This window comes from Ixodes scapularis, unplaced genomic scaffold (assembly GCF_016920785.2).
Source record: "Ixodes scapularis isolate PalLabHiFi unplaced genomic scaffold, ASM1692078v2 PGA_scaffold1__304_contigs__length_218370807, whole genome shotgun sequence".
In the NCBI taxonomy this organism is placed as follows: Eukaryota; Metazoa; Arthropoda; class Arachnida; order Ixodida; family Ixodidae; genus Ixodes; species Ixodes scapularis.
In genome coordinates, this window is record NW_024609846.1 from 37,133,936 (window position 1) to 37,156,537 (window position 22,602).

At 44.4% G+C, this 22,602-nt stretch overlaps 2 protein-coding genes across 5 annotated transcripts in view; one reads left to right on the forward strand and one right to left on the reverse strand.

The window, feature by feature from the left end:
• LOC8028724 (SEC14 domain and spectrin repeat-containing protein 1) overlaps nucleotides 1-21,770 on the forward strand; it is a 41,544-nt gene extending 19,774 nt beyond the window's left edge. For all 4 annotated transcript variants that reach the window (XM_040502417.2, XM_029985992.4, XM_042290689.1 and 1 more), the window contains 6 exons: nucleotides 4,292-4,477; nucleotides 14,627-14,747; nucleotides 14,857-15,032; nucleotides 17,668-17,775; nucleotides 19,777-19,977; nucleotides 21,675-21,770. In XM_040502417.2, coding sequence (XP_040358351.1) covers nucleotides 4,292-4,477; nucleotides 14,627-14,747; nucleotides 14,857-15,032; nucleotides 17,668-17,775; nucleotides 19,777-19,974 — 789 coding nt within the window. In that variant the 3' untranslated portion in view covers nucleotides 19,975-19,977; nucleotides 21,675-21,770. The remainder of the gene's footprint in view (nucleotides 1-4,291; nucleotides 4,478-14,626; nucleotides 14,748-14,856; nucleotides 15,033-17,667; nucleotides 17,776-19,776; nucleotides 19,978-21,674) is intronic.
• Nucleotides 11,274-13,475, reverse strand: LOC115329278. Its single transcript, XM_029990831.3, has one exon. The coding sequence runs from the start codon at nucleotides 13,473-13,475 to the stop codon at nucleotides 12,321-12,323; it is 1,155 nt and encodes a 384-aa protein (XP_029846691.3). The 3' UTR covers nucleotides 11,274-12,320.
• Nucleotides 21,771-22,602: the final 832 nt, after the last annotated feature.

Genomic DNA, 22,602 nt, shown 5'->3' on the forward strand with positions numbered 1-22,602 from the left:
GCAGAAAAAAGTTCAAAACAGCACAGCCTGGAGCATCCCGTGCAGTACCATGCACCTGTGCTGGCTGCATTGCCTATTAGGGCGACTTACGTGTCTCATCATTCAGTCGACCTTCAAAGTCCTTGAGTAAAGACACGTTGACGACACGAAAAGTATGAAAACACGTCGGCAACACGAAAGGTACGAAAACACATTGGCGACACGAAAGGTACCAAAACCCATGGTTTGCCACTGCACCACGAGATGGCATTACTTGTGCCAGAATCTCTCTTTCAAGCAGCGGTGAAGAGCGGGTGTGCGACATGTCGTGAGACTATTGGCGCTAAAAGGGCGTCGTCGGAGAGCGCGCTTTCTTTGGAGGTTCACTATTACCGGGATCAGTGCTTAAACTTTCGCCTTTAAGTCGTCTTAAAAGGGCCCTGCAAGGTCTTCTTTACTGGTTTTTAATTTGCACCGAACCTGAGTGCACTGAACGTAGTAACCTAATGGAACTTTTCCTTTTTCGAATCAAACTACAAAAACAAGCCAAAAATAACCTCCTTCATGACGTCCTTGGTTGCTTGAGTGGTTGTGAACTAGAGGAGGGGTAGCGAGCTCTGCGAGCGCTCACAACTGCCGTATTCTGTGTCCACGGCTCGAGAGGGCACCACTAAGGCATGTTCTGGCTAGGCTGTATGAAGCGGGCGGCCAGGGCGGCTCGCATTCCATTTGCTGCGCAATTACACTAATTCGGCATGACACTTCATTGGTCCCAAACAACAGCAAACACGGGGTAAAGATCAGTTCAGAATGGGAGCCACTTTGCGCTGCCATACCGCTAAAAGGCCAAACCGCAAGCCAAAGCTGCTCGCCGAAAGCCTTGGGAACGCTCGGAACCGGTCGGATCCTCCAGTCCATACGACCGCAGTGCCGCCGTGTACATCCGGAACCTTTCCGGCGTAGGCATCTGATACCACTACACCTTTCTAGTATGCGCCGCCTTTTCCACTGCTTGGTGGCGGGTACGTCGACGGGTCATTTCTTTTTTCCGTACTTTCGAAACTGCATTTGTTTCTTTTCTGATCTAAGATGTGAACAAAAACTACTTTTATAAATAATAGAAACGGTTCACACCACTAATATTTTGTATTTCGACTAAAAAGAAGCTTTTAGTGGCTCTGACCAGCAGTAAGCCCAGGATTAAAGACGTCGCATATCGCGCGCTTTTGGCACCGCGGGTTGCCCCCATAGGTGGAGGAGGTTTCCGCGTCGTCCAATTAAAATATGACACACTGATATTTGGTTGCTCTCTGCGTGCCCTCTGGCTTGCCTGAACCCTGAGGGACGTGGAAACCACAAAAAAGGTAGACGCTTCAATAAGATTGCAGGGCCCCTTTAAGGACAACATAAAAGACCCTGTGAATTTTGCTTGATGGCTTGGTTGAGAGAAAGCGACCACTGGCAGTTTGTTTTGCAAGGCATAGCGACTTCCAGTTAGAATTGTTGGTGCAAAACTGATTGGCAAGTAAAGTGAAGGGGTTTTGATGGAGGGATGATGTGTTGCATGATCAGACTGGGGCAGCTGATTTGGATTAACCTAAACATATGAATTGGCAAGTTTTCACTGTATACTAAATTTAGTAAGATCAGGCCGGCTGGATCAAAACCTATATAAGTTTCTCAATGGAGGTGCTCACTCTACCTTGATTCAGTATTCTCAGCTGTAAACTAGTTGCATTTTTTGAATTCAAAAGCTATGCTCACTGTTCGAGTCGCATCACTCAAGGTCAAAATATGCTAACTACGAAGTGCATGCTCAGCACAAATACATTCCCCATGGCATTTGTTTATAAAGTTTTCAGCTGATTGAAGAATGGGTAGAAATAAACGAGTGAGGAGCTTTAAGTTAAGTAAGCTGCTTAAAAGAATAGAATACAAAGCCATCCTGTCTGTTTATGCATTTGTTGTTCTGTAACAGTCAAACCACCCTCTGAAAGTAAAAGGGAATTATAAGTACAGTAGGCTCACAATGATTCAAAGTCGGATATTTCATACTTCTGGTTAGTTCAAACAAATATAAATATTTTGGTAGTCCTGCTATGTATTTAATGTATGTATTCATAAGCCGCTCAATTCAAACGTCATTTTCGTGCAATTTATAGGGTTTGTTCCAGCAGCCCCGCTGAATGTGCCTCTTTCCGAGCACCAGTGCGCTGCACAGAGGCAGCACCCGCGGAGCTTGCTTCCGCGGTTGTTGCTTCTCCGCAGCGCACCAGTGCTCAATGAGAAGCGCTCTCAATGGGGCTCAAGCAGTGCACACATGAGCTGTGAAAACGGGCACCTCGCAGAAATTACTACAGCAGCTTGCACGGACGCTGTGACAGGGCGGCAAGGCGTAAGTCCACGTCGCAGCGTCCGCACAAGTTGCTATGAAAACTGCCATGCGACACCCATTTTCATAGCTCATGTGTCCCCTTCTTAATAATTCACGTTGGACAACTTCTTTGCCTGATTAACAAACTTAATTTTGTTTTCCGTTGTCACATGCTCTCTAAGCGGTCCACAATAAACATTTTTGAAATATAAATAAACTTATGTCATACATTTCACAAATGTTTCTTGTGTGGCATACCTGCTTATGATCAGTAGGCCTATGTAGAGGAAATTATCAAATATCTGCTTTATTTGTGTAGCCATTCTTATGGGAAATCATAATTTTATCTAGTGTCATATTTAGATCAATTTCTGATAATTCAAACTCCTGATACCGTATTTGTACGAATATAATGCAACCATGAATATAACAAAAAAACATATTTTAATGCCCTCAAAAAAAAAAAAAAAAAAAAAGAAACGCGAGCTGAGGTTGCGTTAATATCCCACACTCGGGGTCATAGTAGAAGTGAAAAGGCAAGGGAAATAGAAGAAATATCAGTTCATGTTTTGACTGCACCCATCCTCACTGCTCAGGTCCTTCCATTTACAATCCACTTGGCCACTACGCACATAAGCAGCAGCAGGGCACCGCTTTTCCGGTAGTTCCTTTTTTTTCGGCATGAGCTCCTCTGCAGCCCACAAGCAAAGCAAGGCAGGAAGCAGAAGCACCAATGCACAAACACCAGACCACTCTGGAGCAGAAACTAAAAAGATGTGCAGGCAGAAAAAAGACTGCGAAACCCGATACACCATCACACTTCTTGTTCTGGTCCTTCCGCATAAACAAACATCTTGGGTTGCACGAAGCACAATTGTGTAAATGAGGTCGGTGGTCTTGGCTTGGCTTGTGTCGACTTGGCTTGGCCTGGCTTGGCTTGAATTGGCCGGTGCCCGCATTCCCGCATGGCACGCGTGTTGCGTTTCTGCGGGGCGCGTTGTATTAACACAAAAGCAATAAAAATGCTTTTTATGTTTTCTATTCGCCCCTTCACCTGGCCCAATAGCTAATGAATTCCCACCCACACCCCCACTGCTTTTCCCACCCGATCTTCTGCATTGAGCTGAAGGGATGGCTTTCACCTCTGGCTTTCTCCAGACTCGCGCGCCTCGTGGCTGAACTTGATTCCGAATATAATGCGAGGTGCGTTTTGGAGCACGTAATTCTAAAAAAAACTCGCACTATATTCGTGCAAATACAGTAATTCAAACAAAATTTGTGGTTTTCTGGAGTTGAACGAATGAGAGCCTACTGTACTGATGTTCTGAGAAAAGAAAGGCAATGCACAACCAACGAATGAAGAGAGAGACAAAATTGTCTCCCAAGTACTAGCAGGCCGTGCTGTCGGCACGGTTGGAATCTTTGCTTTTGCCCACCCTCTCAATCTAGTGGGGTACACTCTCTGGCGATATGAAAGACCCACTGGGAGCGCGTTGCAGAGGCGGTGGCTGAGGCGGGCGCTGCTCGCGCTTTGGGCAATTCCATATCGCTCAGTGGGGGAGGCCTCACTCGGTGCTCAGCCGCGCCAGCTGGCAAGCCGCATCGAGAAAAAATTGATATAAGCGCCCGTGATAACGAGACTTCATTCGAGCCTCCTTTACAATACTCCCAGGCGTGCCGCGTAAGAAGCGCTCTCCCGCCAAACCAAAATCAAAATCTGTTAAGCACGTCTCGGCGCGGCTGGCGCAGCCGAGCACCGAGTGAGGCCTCCCCTCCGAGCAATATGGAATTGCCCAAAGCGCGCACGGCACCCCCCTCAGCCACCGCCTCTGCCACGCGCTCCCAGTGGGTCTTTAATATTGCCAAAGAGTGTACATACAGGCTTTGCATCTGCTCAGAGGCATGCGCATGAAGTTTGCTGCTGCCCGTTTCTTGCAGGACATCTTTGCAAGATACTCGCGGCTGCGGCAGTTCTCGGCCAGCCTGTGCAAGGAGCTCCCCCGGGAGGCCGACAGCATTTGCTCCGCCATGAGTCGGCTGGACCTGGCCTGCGAAGACTTTGCGTCCCACTTCAACAGTCCCCGGGAGTGTCTGTCCCCCGTCCTGGACCAGGAACTGCAGCAGGTGATGTCCTTTTCCTGAATCTAAATGATGGTTCGCCCACTTGCGACTGCTTAGGGCTGAGTATGTTAAAAAATCTTGTGATCTTTTACGGCGACGGAACATACTGACATACTGGCACCATTACTGGGTAGCTGTGTAACAGTTGCGATTTCCAGATATTTGCTATTTTTTTGCACCTTATTCTTCTGTTTATCAACCTAAGAAAACTGTCGACAATCTTATGAACGACCATCTCTCATAAATAGTACATACATTTGTTCTCAAAAGCCTTAAGTTTATGAGGAATAATTGATTGAAAACAAAGAAAAGTTTCGGCTGCCTATGGCTTGGTTGTCTTGAGGCTGGAGAGATTGGGGTAGTGGGTTGTAGAGAGGGGGGATAGTTATGATTACGATTTTGTTACATGAAATGGTGGACCTCATATTTTTTTATGTAATGAATCGGGGAACCTAGCATTTGCTTCCGGTGCTATGCCTGTCCTTTGGGTTGAATCCAGTCTTCCAAACTCTTTGGTCTTGTAAGCCTATGGGAAACCTTTGTTCATCCTAGCAGCGCTCATTCTTGGAAAAGACCACCAAATGGTTGCTCAGAGTGTGGCTGCATCTGTGAACCTGCTTGTGTGCTCGTCATTCTTGTTCTGTAATCTACGCAGGGTGTCTAGCGACCAGGAAAACCGAAAATTGTCAGGGAAATTTTAATTACCGGGTAAAATCAGGGAATCGTCAGGGGTATTGACAAAAAGCGAGCCCAGTCAAGGAAAACGAGCTGGAAACGCCATTGAGTGCCCTTAGCAAAGACTTGAGAACTTGGGTGCAGAAAAATAGGCAATAGACAATCAATTCTGCTTAGAGTGTAGCGTGGGCTCTGCTCACCCGATGTAGAGTGTGGTACACGATGCAAAGCGAACAGCCGACAAATCCAGTCCAAGTCTTGGATTGGATTGGATTGAGGGCGCAACACTAGGCTAGATCCAGTTAGAGCTACTAGATTTAGTAACAAATGGGAAAGCCGCATACCCCACCCTAATCCAATCCCAGCCGAAAGTATCCGAAAGTGTGCATCTGGCGGCCACGTGGCCATGCTGTTATTCGGTTATTGACGTGTGTGGTCGAGTGTCGTGTTTTCATTGTGTTTCCTTTCCGGAAGTGGCCTCTTCACTGATGATTTGCTGGCAAGAAAGTGCTCGTTTAATACAGACTGGACGAACTTGAATATTTTGGAATATGCAAGTTGAATTAAGCCCGTGCAAATTGATCCTCACAGTGCTCAATGCTCAATGCCTTGTGTGGTAATGGTATTATATATCGAACTGCCTCTACAGTGGTCAGGGAATTTCACCTGAAACCGTCAGGGAAAACCTGGAAAAGTCGGGGAGTTTCAAAATAATAATTTGCTAGACACCCAGTGTATACACCAAGGGATTGTAGTTTTCTGTTTCAGATGTCAACTTCACTTTCATTGCCTCTTCACCCACATTGTCCTTGTACACATGTGCAACCTAGGCTTTAGACTCATAATCAGGTTTTCACTCTGCTCTGCGGCATTTTCGGTCAAAGAAAAGCTGAGAAAGTTTTGTAGCCGTGAAACTTAACAATTTCTATGTTGGAATTGTGTGAAGTTGCTTCCCGTTTCATCTATGCCTGTTCCTCCAATATTTTCTTTTTTCCTCTTTTTAAGGATTTGGACATTGTTGAAAGCATATACCGTGTATCTTCGTACCATATTCATGACGTGCTGTACAGTCGCGCCAAAGAAGTGTGCATATATCATGCACATCTGAGGCTCCTCATTTTACGTACGCTCTCCCGCAGCGTGTGAGCTCTGGGAAGGAGAAGCGCGCTTTCAAGCGTATTACAACGCGCACTCGCAGAGCTTGTGTTAAATCGCACGCTCGTAACTTCTCTTGTAATGAAGTGAAACGCGGCTTAACTGTGGCTCCTTTGCATTTCAAATATGCGTAAACTGATCAGCACCTACTATGAAAGCCTATGTATGCTACGTGCTGGTGTCCATGGCGTGCTGTGTGCACAAAAGATGGCAACATTTTGTGGAAATCCCACTTGTATCAAAATACGGCTATAGAAAACATGTTTTGAAATTGCACCAGCTTCATTATAACTAAGTTCAACTCTATTGTAGTATCTAAAAGGTGATCTCTGGCTGCCAATAACATTGCTTTCTATGTGACAGACCAACAACATAGAACACTAACGTCGGTGAGGGGTCTTCATCTTATAAGAATATCACCATGGGCTAATTAGTTTAAGGCGTCGTTCAATGATTTTAACATTTATAGACTCTTCAGTTTGTATGTTTTATATTATTTAAACTAGGTTTATCTGGGGAAAGAGAAACATTATTTGTCAGTCCGATTTAAAGGCGCTAATCCCATCTTTGTGTCTAAAGCCCTGCATATCCGTGGATTCTCCACGAGTCTCCGCAGATATTCGCAGTAAACAGGCGGATGCAGATAAAAATTAGACAAATTTTGGCAGATTGCGGATTGGATGCGGATATCTGCGGATCCGGATCTAAGTTTTTGTGCGGTGGCATTCAGTTACTGAATGCCACCGGGCAGTTCATCGAAAAATCTCAGACGTTTCGTCATACACAACCCTGCTATTTTCGTAACAAACTTTTTGCGTCTCGCCTTGATTGCAGGGGGCAGGGGGGCATGGTTTGGTTAGGCGCGCCTGAGTGAATCGCGCTCTAGCTTTTAGCGGCTTGGTGAAGAAATGCGTTGTCGATGAAACGTCACAGGGGCATGTGCCCACAAAACGTCCAGTGTCGACGAACCGTGCGTCCATGAAAAGTTGTCCACAATACATATTTTCACAAAACGTGTTTTGAAGAAACGCTAGGGATCCTCAGAAAGTTCTGATTCTCACTGAAGATCGCTTCAGTTAGTGCGTTCCATCTCGTCAAAAATGCTATGTTCATTCATTCATTCATTCATTTATTGATACTGTCAGCCCTTGCACAGGGCTATTACAGGGGTGGAGAAAAAAAAAGGACAATAACAAACAAACATGTACGCTTACACGCAAGCATACACAAAGGTTACAGACATATTGAGAGGCTTCGTCATTTCGGCAGTTTACGAAACGAATACAGTGATGTGATTGCTGCGCCAATTGCGCCAAACTGCGCCAAGGGGCTAACCCTGCTACATCCTGCTACATTTTGCCAAAATATGGGTAATCTGCGCCAAGCCTGCGCCAAAGGACCAACTTTGGTCGCCCTTGAAAACCGAAACTAAACTGAGTACCGTAATTGAGCACACATGAGCTAGGTGGTGCAAGCAGCCGTCCGACACTAAGTACCCTGCATCAATCGTTCATTCGGTCTTGCATGATTTTTCCCGCCGTCTCTCGTCTCGCGTCTTTTTCAAAAAAAAAAAAAAAAATACACGTGGGCGTGTGGGGATGCTCCGACGCTAGCGTGCTGGGTACCAGCCATGCCGCCATGCTGTGAAACAAAAACATGTTTTTGCGCGGCGGGGGTTACTTTATGGGCTGAAGCACTCGCTCCTGAAAGCAACAGCCGTGGCCAAACTATATTTGGTCCCTGCCTGCCGGCCACCATGGTCGCTCGGCGTCGAGTGTTGCGTACCCACGTCACTGCAGTTATGGCACTTTCTAAACTAAAACGTAAGGACTGCCACATGTTCATCAACAATCCTGTTCTGGTTTAATACGCTACACCAAACATCCCTTTAGCTCAAAGACTGCTGTGTCGAAGTTTTGATTGCCTAGGTTTCTCTCGGTAGGCTTTCTTTCGAGACGTACCCCGGTACGTGAAAAATCAGCCGCGAAAGATGTTGGTGAAGAAAAGTGAGATAAAGCAAAGAAGGCAATGTCCGCATGCTGAACCCGCACAGCGTGCTTATTTGTCTCGAGTTCAGTCGTTGCACAAAGCGCTCCAAGAACTTTTTGACCGTGGCTCGCGTTGTCTTGCATCGATGCGCTCAGGTTCTTTTTTTTTTTTTTTTGTGTGTTTAGCTTGTACCTTGCCTGCCGGCCTGGCAAGCACGTGCCGCTGGACTGTTTTTTGTTTTTTTTTCGTATGTTGGACCGTTACATTTTGCATACAATTTTGGGAATTAATTGGAGACGGAGCGGAGTGGCATGGTTTCGATCGAACAGCCATCTCCGCTCGCGCGACAATTTCGGATTGCACGGCAGTAAGGTGTTTCATCAGTTGGAGACTGCTTCCATTTATTATATTACTAGTCAACCTAATGATGTGATAATAGAGAGTTTTTGTATATCGTGTTTTCGGGTCACGCTATTTGTAGCGGGAGCTCGCGCTACCCCTTCGATGCACGCGCCAAAGCGCGCGCCTGTAGCGGTAGCGGGCCTTTGAAAATGATCTACTAAAAAACTCTGTTTACTACTAAGCTGGTAATTTTCAAATAAATTTTAATATGTGCAGTTTGGTCCCATATATAGACGCTTTACACACGCGCCAAATTACAGCCGCCATTGCTGACCTTCTGTTGTCTTACCGAGATGCCGAGCAACTGAAACGGTAGTTAACGGTCCTCTACAAAGGCCGATGCTTTCGAAAAGGACACAGTTGAATCTAATATGGCAATAACCTGGCCTGCTATGGTAATGATGGAAGTAAAATAAACGAAATAAGAGGAAACAAAAACTGAAGGCCAGTTATGGCGGTGTTCATGCACAGCTGCTGCAAAGCGTCTATTCGTATCATTTAACTGAAGCATTGAAAATGTGTTATGTCATTGGCATTTCAGTTACATGTTGAAAGACTCCCAGGTGGTCTATCTTGACAATAATTGGTTGATTGCGGCGAGCAATGCGTCCTTCGTTTGTCCACCACTTGAAATTAATATCTTTATTTTTTTTTCTAAGAATATCTGCTCCAAAGTCACTTTGCTGCTCCGAAGCACTGTTTTAGCTGCTCCAAAAGCCAGTTTTGCTGCTCCAAAACTCTGTTTTGGCTGCTCCAGAAGGTGCTCCAAAACGGCTTAGGCCAATCACATCACTGCGAATATCACTTCGTAGTTGTGAAACATTTCTTTACACAAGCTGTAGTGGTTTTAGTTTGTAGCACATACAATAATATAACTGACACGGTCCAGAAATTCATTTAGCGACATAGATGACTCAGCAGAATCAGGTAATATATTCCAATCTTTAATAGCCCTCGGAAAAAAACTGTACTTAAAGCAATCGTTTTTAACAGATGGATTAGGAATGTACATGCTATGACGATGTCTTGAGGATTCGGTGGAGGAAATTTCAAAGTACTCGGATTTCCTTATTTTTACGCAATTATGAATAATCTGAAAAAGAAACTTTAACCTTTCATACTTCGTTCTTGATTCAAATGTAGGAAGATTGGCAAGTTCACATAGTTTTGTGGGGGAATGAACGTGGCTGTATTTATTAAAAATAAACCTGGATGCGAGTCGCTGGATTTTCTCCAGCTTATTGCAATTTGTGACGGTATATGGGTCCCATACAATTTTAGAATACTCGATGACGGGTCTTACCAGTGTCTTATAAGCTAGACTTTTTATTTCAGGAGTTGCAATAGCGAGGTTTCGTCGAAGGCACCACAGTGCTTTATTAGCTTTGATGCATACGTTATCAATGTGAGTGTTCCATTTTAGATCAGGAGTAAATATTAAGCCTAAGTATTTATGTTCTTTAACTCTCTCCAACTCAGCACCCGCAATGCAATAATTATAAGCCAAAACATTTATTTTTCTCGTAATAGACATGAAGACAGATTTTTCAGGATTTAGCACCATTTGCCAATTTTGACACCACTTTTTAATTTTTTCTAAGTTACAGTTTAATTCGACTTGATCAGCCGATGTTTCAATTTTATTGTAAATCACACAGTCGTCGGCGAATAGTCTGATTGGAACCGAGATGTCATTGCGCAGATCGTTAATGTAAATCAAAAATAAAAGAGGACCCAAGACACTGCCCTGGGGTACGCCTGAAACAACTGGGGACATAGTGGATTTGCTACCCCCAACTTTAACGTACTGTTTCCGTGATGAAAGATAAGAGGAAAACCACTTCGTGATGGCTGGATTCTTAAAAACAGCACTGATTTTCAATAGCAATTTGGGGTGAGATACTTTGTCGAACGCCTTTGCGAAATCTAGGAATATTACATCAGTTTGACCACGACAGTTTATCCTTTGAGAGAGATCATGAACAGTTTCTATGAGCTGGGTAGTCGTGGAAAGACCTCTGCGGAAACCATGCTGCGATTTAAATAATATGTCATATTTTTCAAGGTAAGCCAGTAGATGTTTAGATATGATATGTTCAAGGAGCTTTGAGCATGTACTAGTAAGGGAAATGGGGCGAAAGTTACAGACGTCATTAACACTACCGCTCTTGTGGATGGGAATAATTTTTGCTATTTTCCAAGCGCTGGGAAAAGAACCGCTACTCATAGACAATCTAAAGATGATAGTAAGGTATTTAGAAACCCACTCAGCATACCTTTTTAAAAATTCATTCGGAATTTCGTCTGGACCTGGGCTCTTTTTTGAGTCGATGTTAAGTAGAAGGTTAAAAACTCCTTGCTCACTTATATCTAAGTTATTGATGGGAGGATTGTTGGAAGAATCACTAAAGCTTGGCAAATTTCCATCATCGTTGGTGAAAACGGATGAAAAAAAAGTGCTAAAATTTTCAACGCTCTGCTTTTCATTTTTTGGGTCAGAGGCACGCTGCTGGAACTTAGCCGAAGGGTTGACGTACCGCCAGAACTTCTCAGGTGCCTCGCTAAGGAATTTTTTAGACTCTCTAACTAGACGCCTCAGCTCCCGACTCAATCGCTGAATGCAAGTTTTTTTTTCTACACCTGTACCATGTGAACTCGCTCGTCTCCGCTTCAGTTGTCGTTTTGCGTGGATTATTTCCCTTGTAATCCAAGGATTTTTGTTCGCGATTTTTTTAGGGCGCTTTGGTATAAATCGCTCAATACACCGTAACGTCATGCTTGAAAAATAGTCCCATAACGTGTCTGGGCTAGCATCTGATTGGTAAAGAAACATAAAATCATCAAACGATTGTTCAAGGCAATCAAGTACGCTTACATCATCAGCACTTCTAAAATCCAAAAACATCTTTCTTGAATGACTGTGCGATTTTTCTGGGGTAACATTCAATGAGACGAGTACCATCCTATGATCGGATAGGCCTTCTTCGGTTTCACATTTCGAAAAATATGGTTTTAAACTCTCGGAAACAAAAACTAGATCTAAAATTGTTGACGTTGTTGAACATACTCTAGTGTAATCTGTTACCACCTGGGATAAGTTATAGCAAAATACAAGTTCTAATAATTGATCGCAACTAGCTACTTCCGCCGTTCCATGAGAATATGATGACCAGTCAATCCCAGGTAAATTAAGATCTCCCAGTAACAAAATGTTGTCTCCGTAACGTAAATTGGAATCCATGTAGCCCCTTAGTTTTAACAGCATTTCAACTGGCGAATTCGGGGCTCTGTACACGCCACCAATATAAACTGTACGGTTATTCAATTTTGTCTTGATCCATAATGCTTCTACATCCCGTACTTCCTCAAGGACTTCAAATTTGATGTTATTTTTAATCATAATAGCAACTCCGCCTCCCCTTCCCTCTCTATCTTTTCTTATTATTGAATAATTCGGTGGAGTAACTTCGGAGTTTAAGATATTTTCATGAAGCCATGTCTCGGTAATTACGGCCACTTCAGGATCGTGCTCTAGCATTATGCTTTCGAACGCGTCAACCTTGTTTGCAATACTTCTGGCGTTTATGTTTAATATTTTAAAACATGCTGAATCATTTTGTTTTAGTCACTCGTTATTTGCTTCCGGTGGAACGCGACACTTGTATCTCTCGTTGCTGACTTCATTCCAGGCGTACAGAACATTGTTAAGCCACAGCTTATCAAAGACTAGATTGACTTTGGCACCGTTTTTCCTCTCCTCTGCGGTTGAATTCCACAGGTTCTTTCGAAGCTCAACAACCCTCTTGGAATAGTCTTCATTGATGCTAATTTGGGTACCTTTAAGTTTGACACAGTTTTTCATGATAGCCATTTTCTCTTTAAAATCCCCAACTGTAAGTATTACAGGGCGATCTCTACCAGTCATCTTTTTTCCAAGTCGATGTATACGTTGGATAGAGTTCAGTTTTTGACCTAGTATAGCGTCAAACACCTCATTGTTGATTTTCCTCATTAGTACATCCTCGTTTTCAGAAGACTCTTCCTTAATTCCCCTTACGATAACGTTATTTCGTCGTGAACGATTTTCTAAGTCATCAATTTGTTTTACAAGAGTATTTATTTCGACATCGTAGCCACTAACAGAGTTTTCAAGTTTAGCAAGCCTGTTCTCAGTTTCACCTACGCTCTCAAGTTTTTTTTCTATCGCAAGTAGCCTGTTTTGCATTTGTAGCATACTTTCTTCCGAAGAAGTCTGTTTTACTTGTACCTCAGTAATTTTAGCAAGGATCTCCTTTTGTGTCCGAATCATATCATTAAACATTTCTTGCGTAATAGGCCCAGGGTTTTCCTCCACATCTCCAGCTAGTATGAGCAACAGGCCTGCTACAGAGAAACAATCGCGTACACAAGCTGCAATTGTGTGTGGACACGGCAACACAATCAAACAGAGGTAATCGCTGTGAAAAACATGTTTTCTATCACCAACCTGCATGAGTAGTGGTACATTAGGCGACATCATCACGGCTGGGTTGCCGTGTCCACTGACGCCCGCAGCCGCTTGCGTTTCCTTTATAGGCAGTGGTGGCGCTGCTTCTTGAAGTTCTTCTGACGTCATCGTGCCCGTGAAGGGTGCGCTGTAGATGTTGGCCACGTGTAGCAACTGCAGATGAGCGATGTCAGCGCGATATCCGATAGGCGATGAAGACGACGTTTGGCCCGAAGCGATGAGTAGGCACCAAGTGCAAACCTGCATGAGTAGTGGTACATTAGGCGACATCATCACGGCTGGGTTGCCGTGTCCACTGACGCCCGCAGCCGCTTGCGTTTTCTTTATAGGCAGTGGTGGCGCTGCTTCTTGAAGTTCTTCTGACGTCATCGTGCCCGTGAAGGGTGCGCTGTAGATGTTGGCCACGTGTAGCAACTGCAGATGAGCGATGTCAGCGCGATATCCGATAGGCGATGAAGACGACGTTTGGCCCGAAGCGATGAGTAGGCACCAAGTGCAAACCTGCATGAGTAGTGGTACATTAGGCGACATCATCACGGCTGGGTTGCCGTATAGAAAAAGTAAAGAATGCAGGGCATCAATCGTCCCGAGAAAGCTAGTACATTGACGGGGAAAGAGCGGAAGACTTTCTCCGGGCAGAGTGTCGTGGACTCCTAGGACAACCACATAACTGAGATCATTTTTCCTTCGACACGCAGTGTCTCGGGAAGGCTGATCGATTTTAATACAAATACGATGAAACTGATATTGATAAAATGACATCCCCTTTGAGTGGTGACCCGAAGACTTCTTTGTACAACTTCAAAAGTGCTATTTGTATTTTTTTTTTCTTTTTTCATTCACGCTTGATGTTATGATATACAATGAATGCCTGGATTCTGAGTCGGATGCGGTTCTACATTTTGCCTAAGTGGTTTGGATACTGATGCAACGTATGTGGATGCAGATCGGATATGAATACAATAATGTAAAAGGTTTGCGGATACGGTTCGGATGTGGATACAAAGTCTGCGTATGCGGATCGGATGCAGATAATTGAACCACGCAGGGCTCTATTTGTGTCCTTGATTGTCGTTCTTGCTATTTATGTTTATTGGTCTCAGTAAACACATATTGCACAAAGGACAGACAAGGACATGAAGAATCCAAATTAAAAGTGCTAATCCCATCTTTGTGTCCTTGTTTGTCGTTCTTGCTATTTATGTTTATTGGTCTTCATCATTTAGGCTGGAATACATGCACTCAGGGCAGTAACATAGTGGTATTGTTTCTGGCAGTTGTTTTATCAGTAGTACCTAACCTAAGTTGTTACCTAAATGTTTTTGGCAGTTGTTTTTATCAGTTGCATGATGTCTGACCTATATTATTTTTAAACATTTGCTACCTCTCTTTTAGACTGATGCTTTGTCTTTCCCTGAATTCAGTTTTGGGAGTTACTCAGCAGCATCGAGTCAAGACTGAAGAATCCTCCTGACGATGACGTTAGGACAACCAAAGAAGTAGATAAGTTGCTGACAGAGCTTCAGGACACTACCTCCGTCATTGGTGAGGACAGAAAAATAAGTTGGAGTGTTTTCGGGCTTCTAGGAAGTTAGGCAACGCTTGTCTCTATAGTTTATCGGGTTTCTTTTTGTCCATCTGCCTTGTCCATTAGAGTCCCAGCTCCAGACGCTCAAAGAGACATTCCAAAGCCACGGAGAAAGCTCGGAGGGAGAAATCTTCTGGCTTATCCGGGAACAGATGAGCCACATCAAGGCCCTTCTCTCGAGCAGGAGGAACGACCTGGTTCAGGCAGGCCAGTTCCTCTGCTGCGAGGAGAATGCACTGCAGGTGAGGATTCATTGCACTGTCAAGTAGCTCGTGAGCATAACGGTGACTCATTACATTTTTTGCAGTAGTACCTTTGTGGGTGAAAATAAATTTCCCTGCATATTGACAAGTCATTTGTAAGACCATGTCATGTTTGCGTTGAGCTGTGCGTGTCCTTAGTCTCGGGGTCAATATAATTTCGGGAGGTTGGGGGAGGGCAAAGAGATAAAAGGGATTGATGCAATTAAAAGGGGAAAGCATGAAGCATTCATACACGTCCAAAGTTTGGCGTGCTTCATGATGTATCTAGGGCAACCAACAGAGCTAGCTCCTCTGCATCAGAATGCACAATCATTAACCCAGGGATAGAACTGCTGCACCAATTGGGCCACTGTGTGCCTAATGATTTTTCATGCACCACACTAATACAAAAGTATAAATAAGAACAAAATTGCACCTGCATTGACACTGGAACTTTCGACCCAAATGGGACACCAGTGGATTCGAATCCGAAGATCTGTATCTGAAGGTTGCTGCCGCCAACGTTAGTTGTTGTTGCTGGTGCATGCTCACCGCGTTTTTCTGAAGCCCTGGAGTTACTTCTTCATAAGGTATAAATATTGTAGCAAACATGTGACTACTGCAATCCTGCAGCCCCGCGTTGGCCCGCCCCGCGTTGGCCCGCCCCGCGTTGGCCCACCCCGCAACCCCACGCCAAAAACTTGGAGACAAAGGCGAGCGAGCAGTGAGGCGTATGACGGAGCAAGATGCAAGTTGCCAGATCGTTAACGCTTACCATATTTGCGCTCTTGGTGCTTTGAAGACGGTGTGTGCGAAGTCAAGAGCTACCTCAAGCGATTTGCCAGTGATGTCACGAAAGTGCCTTTGACAGCAGACTTGCTGCAAGCTGTGACGAAGTCTCGTGAAGTTTACACAAAAATTCTAAAGGTTGAAAAGCAAGACGACGAGAAGCGAAAGAGGAAGAACAGTAATGCGAGAAAAGCGAGTACGAAGAGAGCTCGTCTCCAGGGAGGAGAGTGACAACTTAAACGGTGCATCATCTGTTTACTGATTATGCCTGTATGTGCAGTCATTGACTGAGTTGGGTCTCAAAAAAAAAAAAAAAAGGCTCGAGGTACACCTAAGCACTTCTGAGTTGTGAATGCGAAAGCATGAATATCGTTCTTGCGCACGTCCTTGTGAAGTTACCACCCCGTGCTGACATCAGCCGTGCCGCACTCTCCAGAGCGGCAGCATGGTCGATTCCTTTTCTGCGCGCTGATCTGCCCAAGCGCGCCAGATGCTTCGTGTTACGGGCGCGTTGGCGGCGCGGACACGCGGCGCCATGGGGTGGCCGTTGTTAAAACTGACGTGCCGCAGCCAATGGGAGCCTCGTTCCTCGAAACTATGAAGCTCGCCAGCCAATGGGATTGAAGCCGAAATCCATCAGATTTCGGCTTCACTTTATCCTATTCAGAGCGGGCAGACTAGGTGCCCTTTGGCTGGGCTTTTCGCGTGGCTTCAAAGCTGGGAGCCACCAGATTGCGGCTTCACTTGGAGAAAGGAGTGTAGATCCCGTTTTGCGTGGCCTCAAAGCCGATGACGTCGGCTCGCTCCACAAAACAGTAAATGCTTCCACATAAAAAAAAAAAAAAAGGGAGATGAAGAAGATTGAGTTTGGACAAGTGGTGTTGCGGAGGCTAATGCGAAATTGGTTTAGAATCCTGAAAAAGTGAAGTGTATCCATGAGCGTTTGGTGAAATCCCAATATATTTATATGTCCAAGGACATTAATTATCTTATTCTAGTCACTGAAAAATGAAAAACCATTTTTTTCCCTGTATTTTATTTTTGGTACACCTTACTAGTCAATGCTGCAGTGAAAGTTGTTTGTACTTGCTTATATTTGCCTCTTTGCAAGTTGGTTTTATCGTGTGTCACACTGTCATGGTCAGTTTTGCTAAATATGTGGTGTGGAGTTTGCACGTAATTTTGTGAAAAATATTTGCAACTAAAAAGTTTATTGACACTACCATTAAAAGTTCACAAGGGGGTATCTGCATGTCATATTTTTTTTAGTTTTTTTAGAACCAGGTGACATTTAGCCTCCATTTTTACATTCTTAGAACTCGTATGTTGCTCCCAACTTGCTTCAAGACCTTGTTTTTGCTGCCCTCAGCTTGTTCCAAACTGAAGTTTTCTCTGCTTCCAAGATTGCTCCAAAGCTGCTTTGCCCAGTTCCATCCCTGTTAACCTTATTTAGGTTGGGGTATGGCTCGAGCCAGCTTTATGATTTAGATGACATAATATGTGAAATTTTGAAGATTAATAGTGGCTTAGGCTAGGCACCTAAACAACAATAGTAGAGTGTTTCAGGCAATCTTTTTACAATATTATCTTTAAAATGGTATAAATGTAACAGCGCGTAACAACAAACACCAAGAGAAAGAACACACAACACAGGACTAGTGCTGTTTTGTGTTCCTTGTCTTAGTCTTCATTGTTACGCGCTGTTACACCTACTCCATTCTAAACTTCCACAAACTAGCCCAGCTCTCTACTTCGTTACAATATGGTTTGCAAAGCTGCTCTGTGTTTGGAATGGCCAAGCCAAATTGTCATCTTATGTTTTATCTTGGCTCATCCTTATTGGCAGCTGGTGTCATGGCTGGACAAGCTGAACAAGCTCGTGGAAACCAAATTTCTTAATACCGGCCACAGAGTCACACAGGCGGAGCATGACAGAATGGACGACATGGCACGAGTGAGTTCCTTTTCTTTAAAATCAACTTCAGTGACTAGCCACTTTCTCCGGCACTGATTTTCAGAGGCTCTACCTACCAAATTGTCCTTGGAAGTTAAATGCATTAGTCTTCCGGTGTTTGCAGGGACATGTTCTATGCCAAGAACGAACAGTTGATCGTCTCTAGGGTTCTGTGAATATTTTAAATTTCGAAAAGTAGTTTCAGATAATACACTATTCGATACTTGCTTCGAGAATAACTGCACTATTGACATTTTTCAAGTGTTGTTCGCGGCCGAATCGCCTTGTTGAGTGCGCTTCATACTGAGCACTGGTGCACTGCAGAGAAGCAATGCCCGCAAAAGCGCGCTTCGCGGGTGTTGCTTCTCCGCAGCGCACCGGCGCTCGGTATGAAGCGCACTCAACGTGGTAACCTATTCATACTGGAAAAGTATGAATAGCGCGATTGTGTGCTTTCATCATGCGCAATACTTTATTTATTTCTTTTTTTCAAATGTGAGATTGAAGAAAGAATATTTGCATATAGCAAGAGTTGGAAATTCACTCAGTTAAGTATAGTTGGCCATATTTCTAGGATTAATTTTATGTCAGATCCATCGTTTACTTGCCATCCCAAGGCATCACACTCTTTGAGGTCACAGTCCATAAATACAGATACATTAAATTTTTTTTTGCATTTACACACTTTGTGCAGATGTCATATTAGGTGCCAATAGGACACAGCAAGGTACTGTGGCACGTCTCTAGTGATGGAGGCGTACCCACGGCTGGTCGGGGGAGCGCCACAGTAACCATGCTTTATAAATTGTAAACCTTTTTAGGGCGCTTTCGGGGTGCCTTTCGCCAAGGAAAAGTGCCCTACGAAGCTCACTCAGCATGAAAAGCAATGCGACCGTTCTTAGGCGATATATATTGCGAGTATCCGGTGGCACGCTCAGGTATATCCGCAACTCTGCGTATAAGAATTCGTATGAAGTCCAACTGCTGACCGCCAAAGTCCGCTCGCACGAATCAAGTTTCGTTTACGGAGAGGCTACCAGACACTCTCAGCTTACAGCACAGTGTGCACTTCGCTGTGCCATTCTGTTATGGATTAAATGAGTATGAGTATGAGAAATTAGGCCTAACCACTTTCACGATTTCACTGTCCGAAAGCGGATCGCAGACAACGGCTTGTTAGTTGACATCAATGTATCCGATAGGCGAAGATTATTCGGGGCTCGGCAATTCCTTGACCCAAGCTTCGTCAAGTGTGCGCGACACTCGGTTTCATGGTTGTTCACTTCCTCAACTACGCACTCACGCTTGGCTTGGCTTGACTTGACCTGACTGCTTGGTGGCAAATGAAAACTGGCTTGGTAGCTTGCTAAATTGGACGGAATTCGAGTCTCGTGGATTCCAAAATTGGAGGGCGTTGATTACGGGAGGGAAAAAGAATATGTCCAAATATTGATACCCGTTGTGGGGGGTGCGTTTATTATGCGAGTGCGTTTATTGTGCGAGTAAATACGGTATATCATATTTTGTGAAGCAAATGACATAGTGTGTTTTACTAGGGCTTTTTAATGCAAAATCACTCATTATCCCGTTTCGGCTTCCAGAGCATAAGACAGTAAAATGGAAGGTTTGAATTCCAGGTTGTCCCTTCCCCAGTGAGCGTATGGGGCGTCGCTCATAGCCTCAGTTGCTTTGCGACATAAGTCACCAACATTTCTTTTTATTAAACTATGAGTGGATGACATAGGCTACATTCTAAATTTGTTTTGTATAGCTCTTTCTGGTGGTTTGGAACTCTTTTAAATCTAAATTGATGAACTGCAGGTCTACAAATACTTTCAGTCCTTTATACCCTGTAAGATTTATTGATGTTCTTGCATTGATTAAAGACTTTACCGCTTTTCGTTTGTCGGCCCTTTTTATTATAAGGCTCTTTTCAGGGATTGCAATGTTCAAGATGGTTGGATGAAGAAAAAAAATTAAAGTTGTGAAATGTCTTTGCAGGGCACGTATCACTACGGTCTTCGGCTTCTTGACGACGCTGTGAAACTGCGCAAGCTAACTGGCTATGGTACGGCACCTAGCAACCGTGTGGCGGACGCTCTCTTTGATGCCTGGGTCGGCTACGTCACGACTTCGAGGTGCCTGAGGCGCTCTGAACAACCTCCCATTGCTAAAGAACCACAGGTGCTGCCTAGGTGACTGGTAAGGGGAATGTTTCAAGTTCCTTTGCAGTTGGGAAAGATAGATACTACTATATTTTCATTGTAAACTTGCCTTTCTCTGATGTGTTCGAAAGTTCAAGGGTAACTTCCATTTGTTAAATAAAATCCAAAATAAACCAAGGCAGGCTAGGGCAGAAAAGTCTGGGTTGGTACTTCGTAGGGCGACCAGACATCCCGTTTTGGCCAGGACAGTCCCATTTTAAAGGTTCATTTCTACGGTCCAGTCATTTTGTCCGAATGTAGCCAAATGTCTCGTTTTCATGGGGACTTCCTTGCGAAATCAGTACTGGGCAAGTGGTAGAAAACAAAAATGATTACTTCTGACAGTGTATTAGAATAAACAGTATAAAAATGTTATCTCCAATAGAGTATGATTTTTAGCTTTTTCTGTGATGCCACTTGCCAACAAGTTTGGTTTGCACAAATGTGCATATGGGTACTTTTCTAAAGTGTGCATTTTCATGGCAAATTGAATATACCGTATAATCGCGTGTAAGGGCCGCACCCCCATATTTAGGGCAATGTATTGGAAAAAAAAAAATTACAGAAATTATTCGCGTATGTGCCGCACCCCCTTGTTTCTGAGGCGCGCCAACTGTAATGCCACGTTTCTATGAATATATATCGCTAGGTGGCGCTAGCCACCGCCCGAGCACGTGGCGGCACGTGTCCGCATCTCCGATATTTGCTCTCCACTCATCCGTATCACCATATGGCATAATGGCTGTTGAGCTCGGTCGTGGTTGGCTGCAATGTCGGGATGCGTCTCTGTTGCGGCAAGGCATTGAGAAAAGATAAGGGATATGTCAGCTTCCGTGGCAAGCGCGAGGAACAAGGATTCAGTGGGCTTGGCTCGTGCGTGCACTCAGGTTTCCGAACGTCACTGTACGCTCTGGGGAGGTTCCCTTTTGTTCTTTGATTCGTGTCAAAGCGTCGTGATTTGTCTGCCTTTTGGCGCAATCTCAGAGCTGTGGGCAAGTACCACTTTAACAGTCATACGGGATTCAAGTCAAAAGTTGCCGCGCATGCTATCAAGTACGGCAATATTGCGCAGTATGTAAACTAATTAAATCCAACTGACGGTTGAGTCCGGATTCCGTAGTGAAGGCGTTTCCGACCAGTGCAGCCGCTCACGTACGTTTATTTCGGAATGTGGATACAGATATTTTTTTTTATTTTATCCGTGTTTGAATATACCTTATAATATACCGTATAATTGCGTGTGGGCCGCACCTGTGTAAGGGCCGCACGCCCATATTTAGGACAAAGTATTGGGGAAAAAAATTACAGAAATTATTCGCATATGCGAATAATTCCGAATAATATCGAAAATGTTCCCTTAAACTGGGAAAAAATAGTGCGGCCCTTACATGAGTTTATACGGTAGTAGCAAAGCTTTTTTCTTTGTCTCGCTGCACCTCTCCCCCGCCCCTTCCCCTTAGTGTCCCGTTTTCAACTCTGAGGAGAATGGTCACCCTAATACTTCAGCATGGACCTTTGGGAAAACCCTGTGAAAGATAGCTGAGATGTTTTACAAGAGGAATGCGTGTTCTTCCTACTCAATGAAGTGGTCATTTAGTAAAAGTGTTTTATGCTTTAATTTTTGAGAAGGTAAATATTTTGCTGCCATTTGAGCTGATGTCAATGCTGTACTTGTTTTCATTGTTTCTGTTTCAGAATTTTCCCGGCGTAAATGAAAATGTGGATGACAACAGCTGGTAGCATTTACTTACGAGATGCGAGTGCCCAAAGAGAACCGCTAGTCAAAAAGAAGAATTGTTATTTTTTTACTGTTTATTTGAGGTTTGTACGTCGTAACACCGTGAACTTAGGGAAGCAGCTACTTAAGAAGCAGAAGGAGCCAGTGGAAAGCTGCAAACAACTTGGACTTTTCACGAGGCAGCGTCTTGGAGGCCATGATGCATCCCTGCGGTGGTAAAGAGAAGGCATACATGTGCAGCCCTGGCCAGGAGAATGTGCTTGGAGAAGAGGCACTGAGAAAACTTCAGGACACCGGAATTTGTCACTTTAAAGGGATACTACAACGAAATTTCGGCACTTATTTCTTGGTCTATACGTGTTCAAGAGAGCACACCTTCTGTTGAAAAAGACACGAAAAGGACTTTTAAGACAAATTATACGATTAGCAAAGGGCACCTGGTGGATGTCGCTAAACCATCATTTGTAACGCCCGTCTAGGAACCTCGACAGGTAGCAATGATGCCTGTCTCGCCTAGAACTACACGAGTCTCGAACCTGACGTCATCCCATGAGCTCTCCGGTCAGCACGAGAGAAGGGAAGGAGGAACTCCCCTCTCACGGTGCTCTGTTTTGTGTGTCCTAGACTTGCCCAGATGTTGCCATTGTCCTTGTACAAGATTAGAGAAGATTAACCCGTCACTCAAAACTCGTACATAAAGTCAAAAACTGCCGACGTGCTGGAACGGCTAGGGCATCCTGTCGATGTCAGCCTTGCTGCAGCTTTGCTCGTCCCGAGACAGTTTACGTCGCAATTGTGCCGGATGTCACTTGTTCTCCACTGGCTGCTCTCTGAGCGCTTGCCAGAGTGGGTTGTTTGTAACGAAAAATACAGCCATCAGGCTCA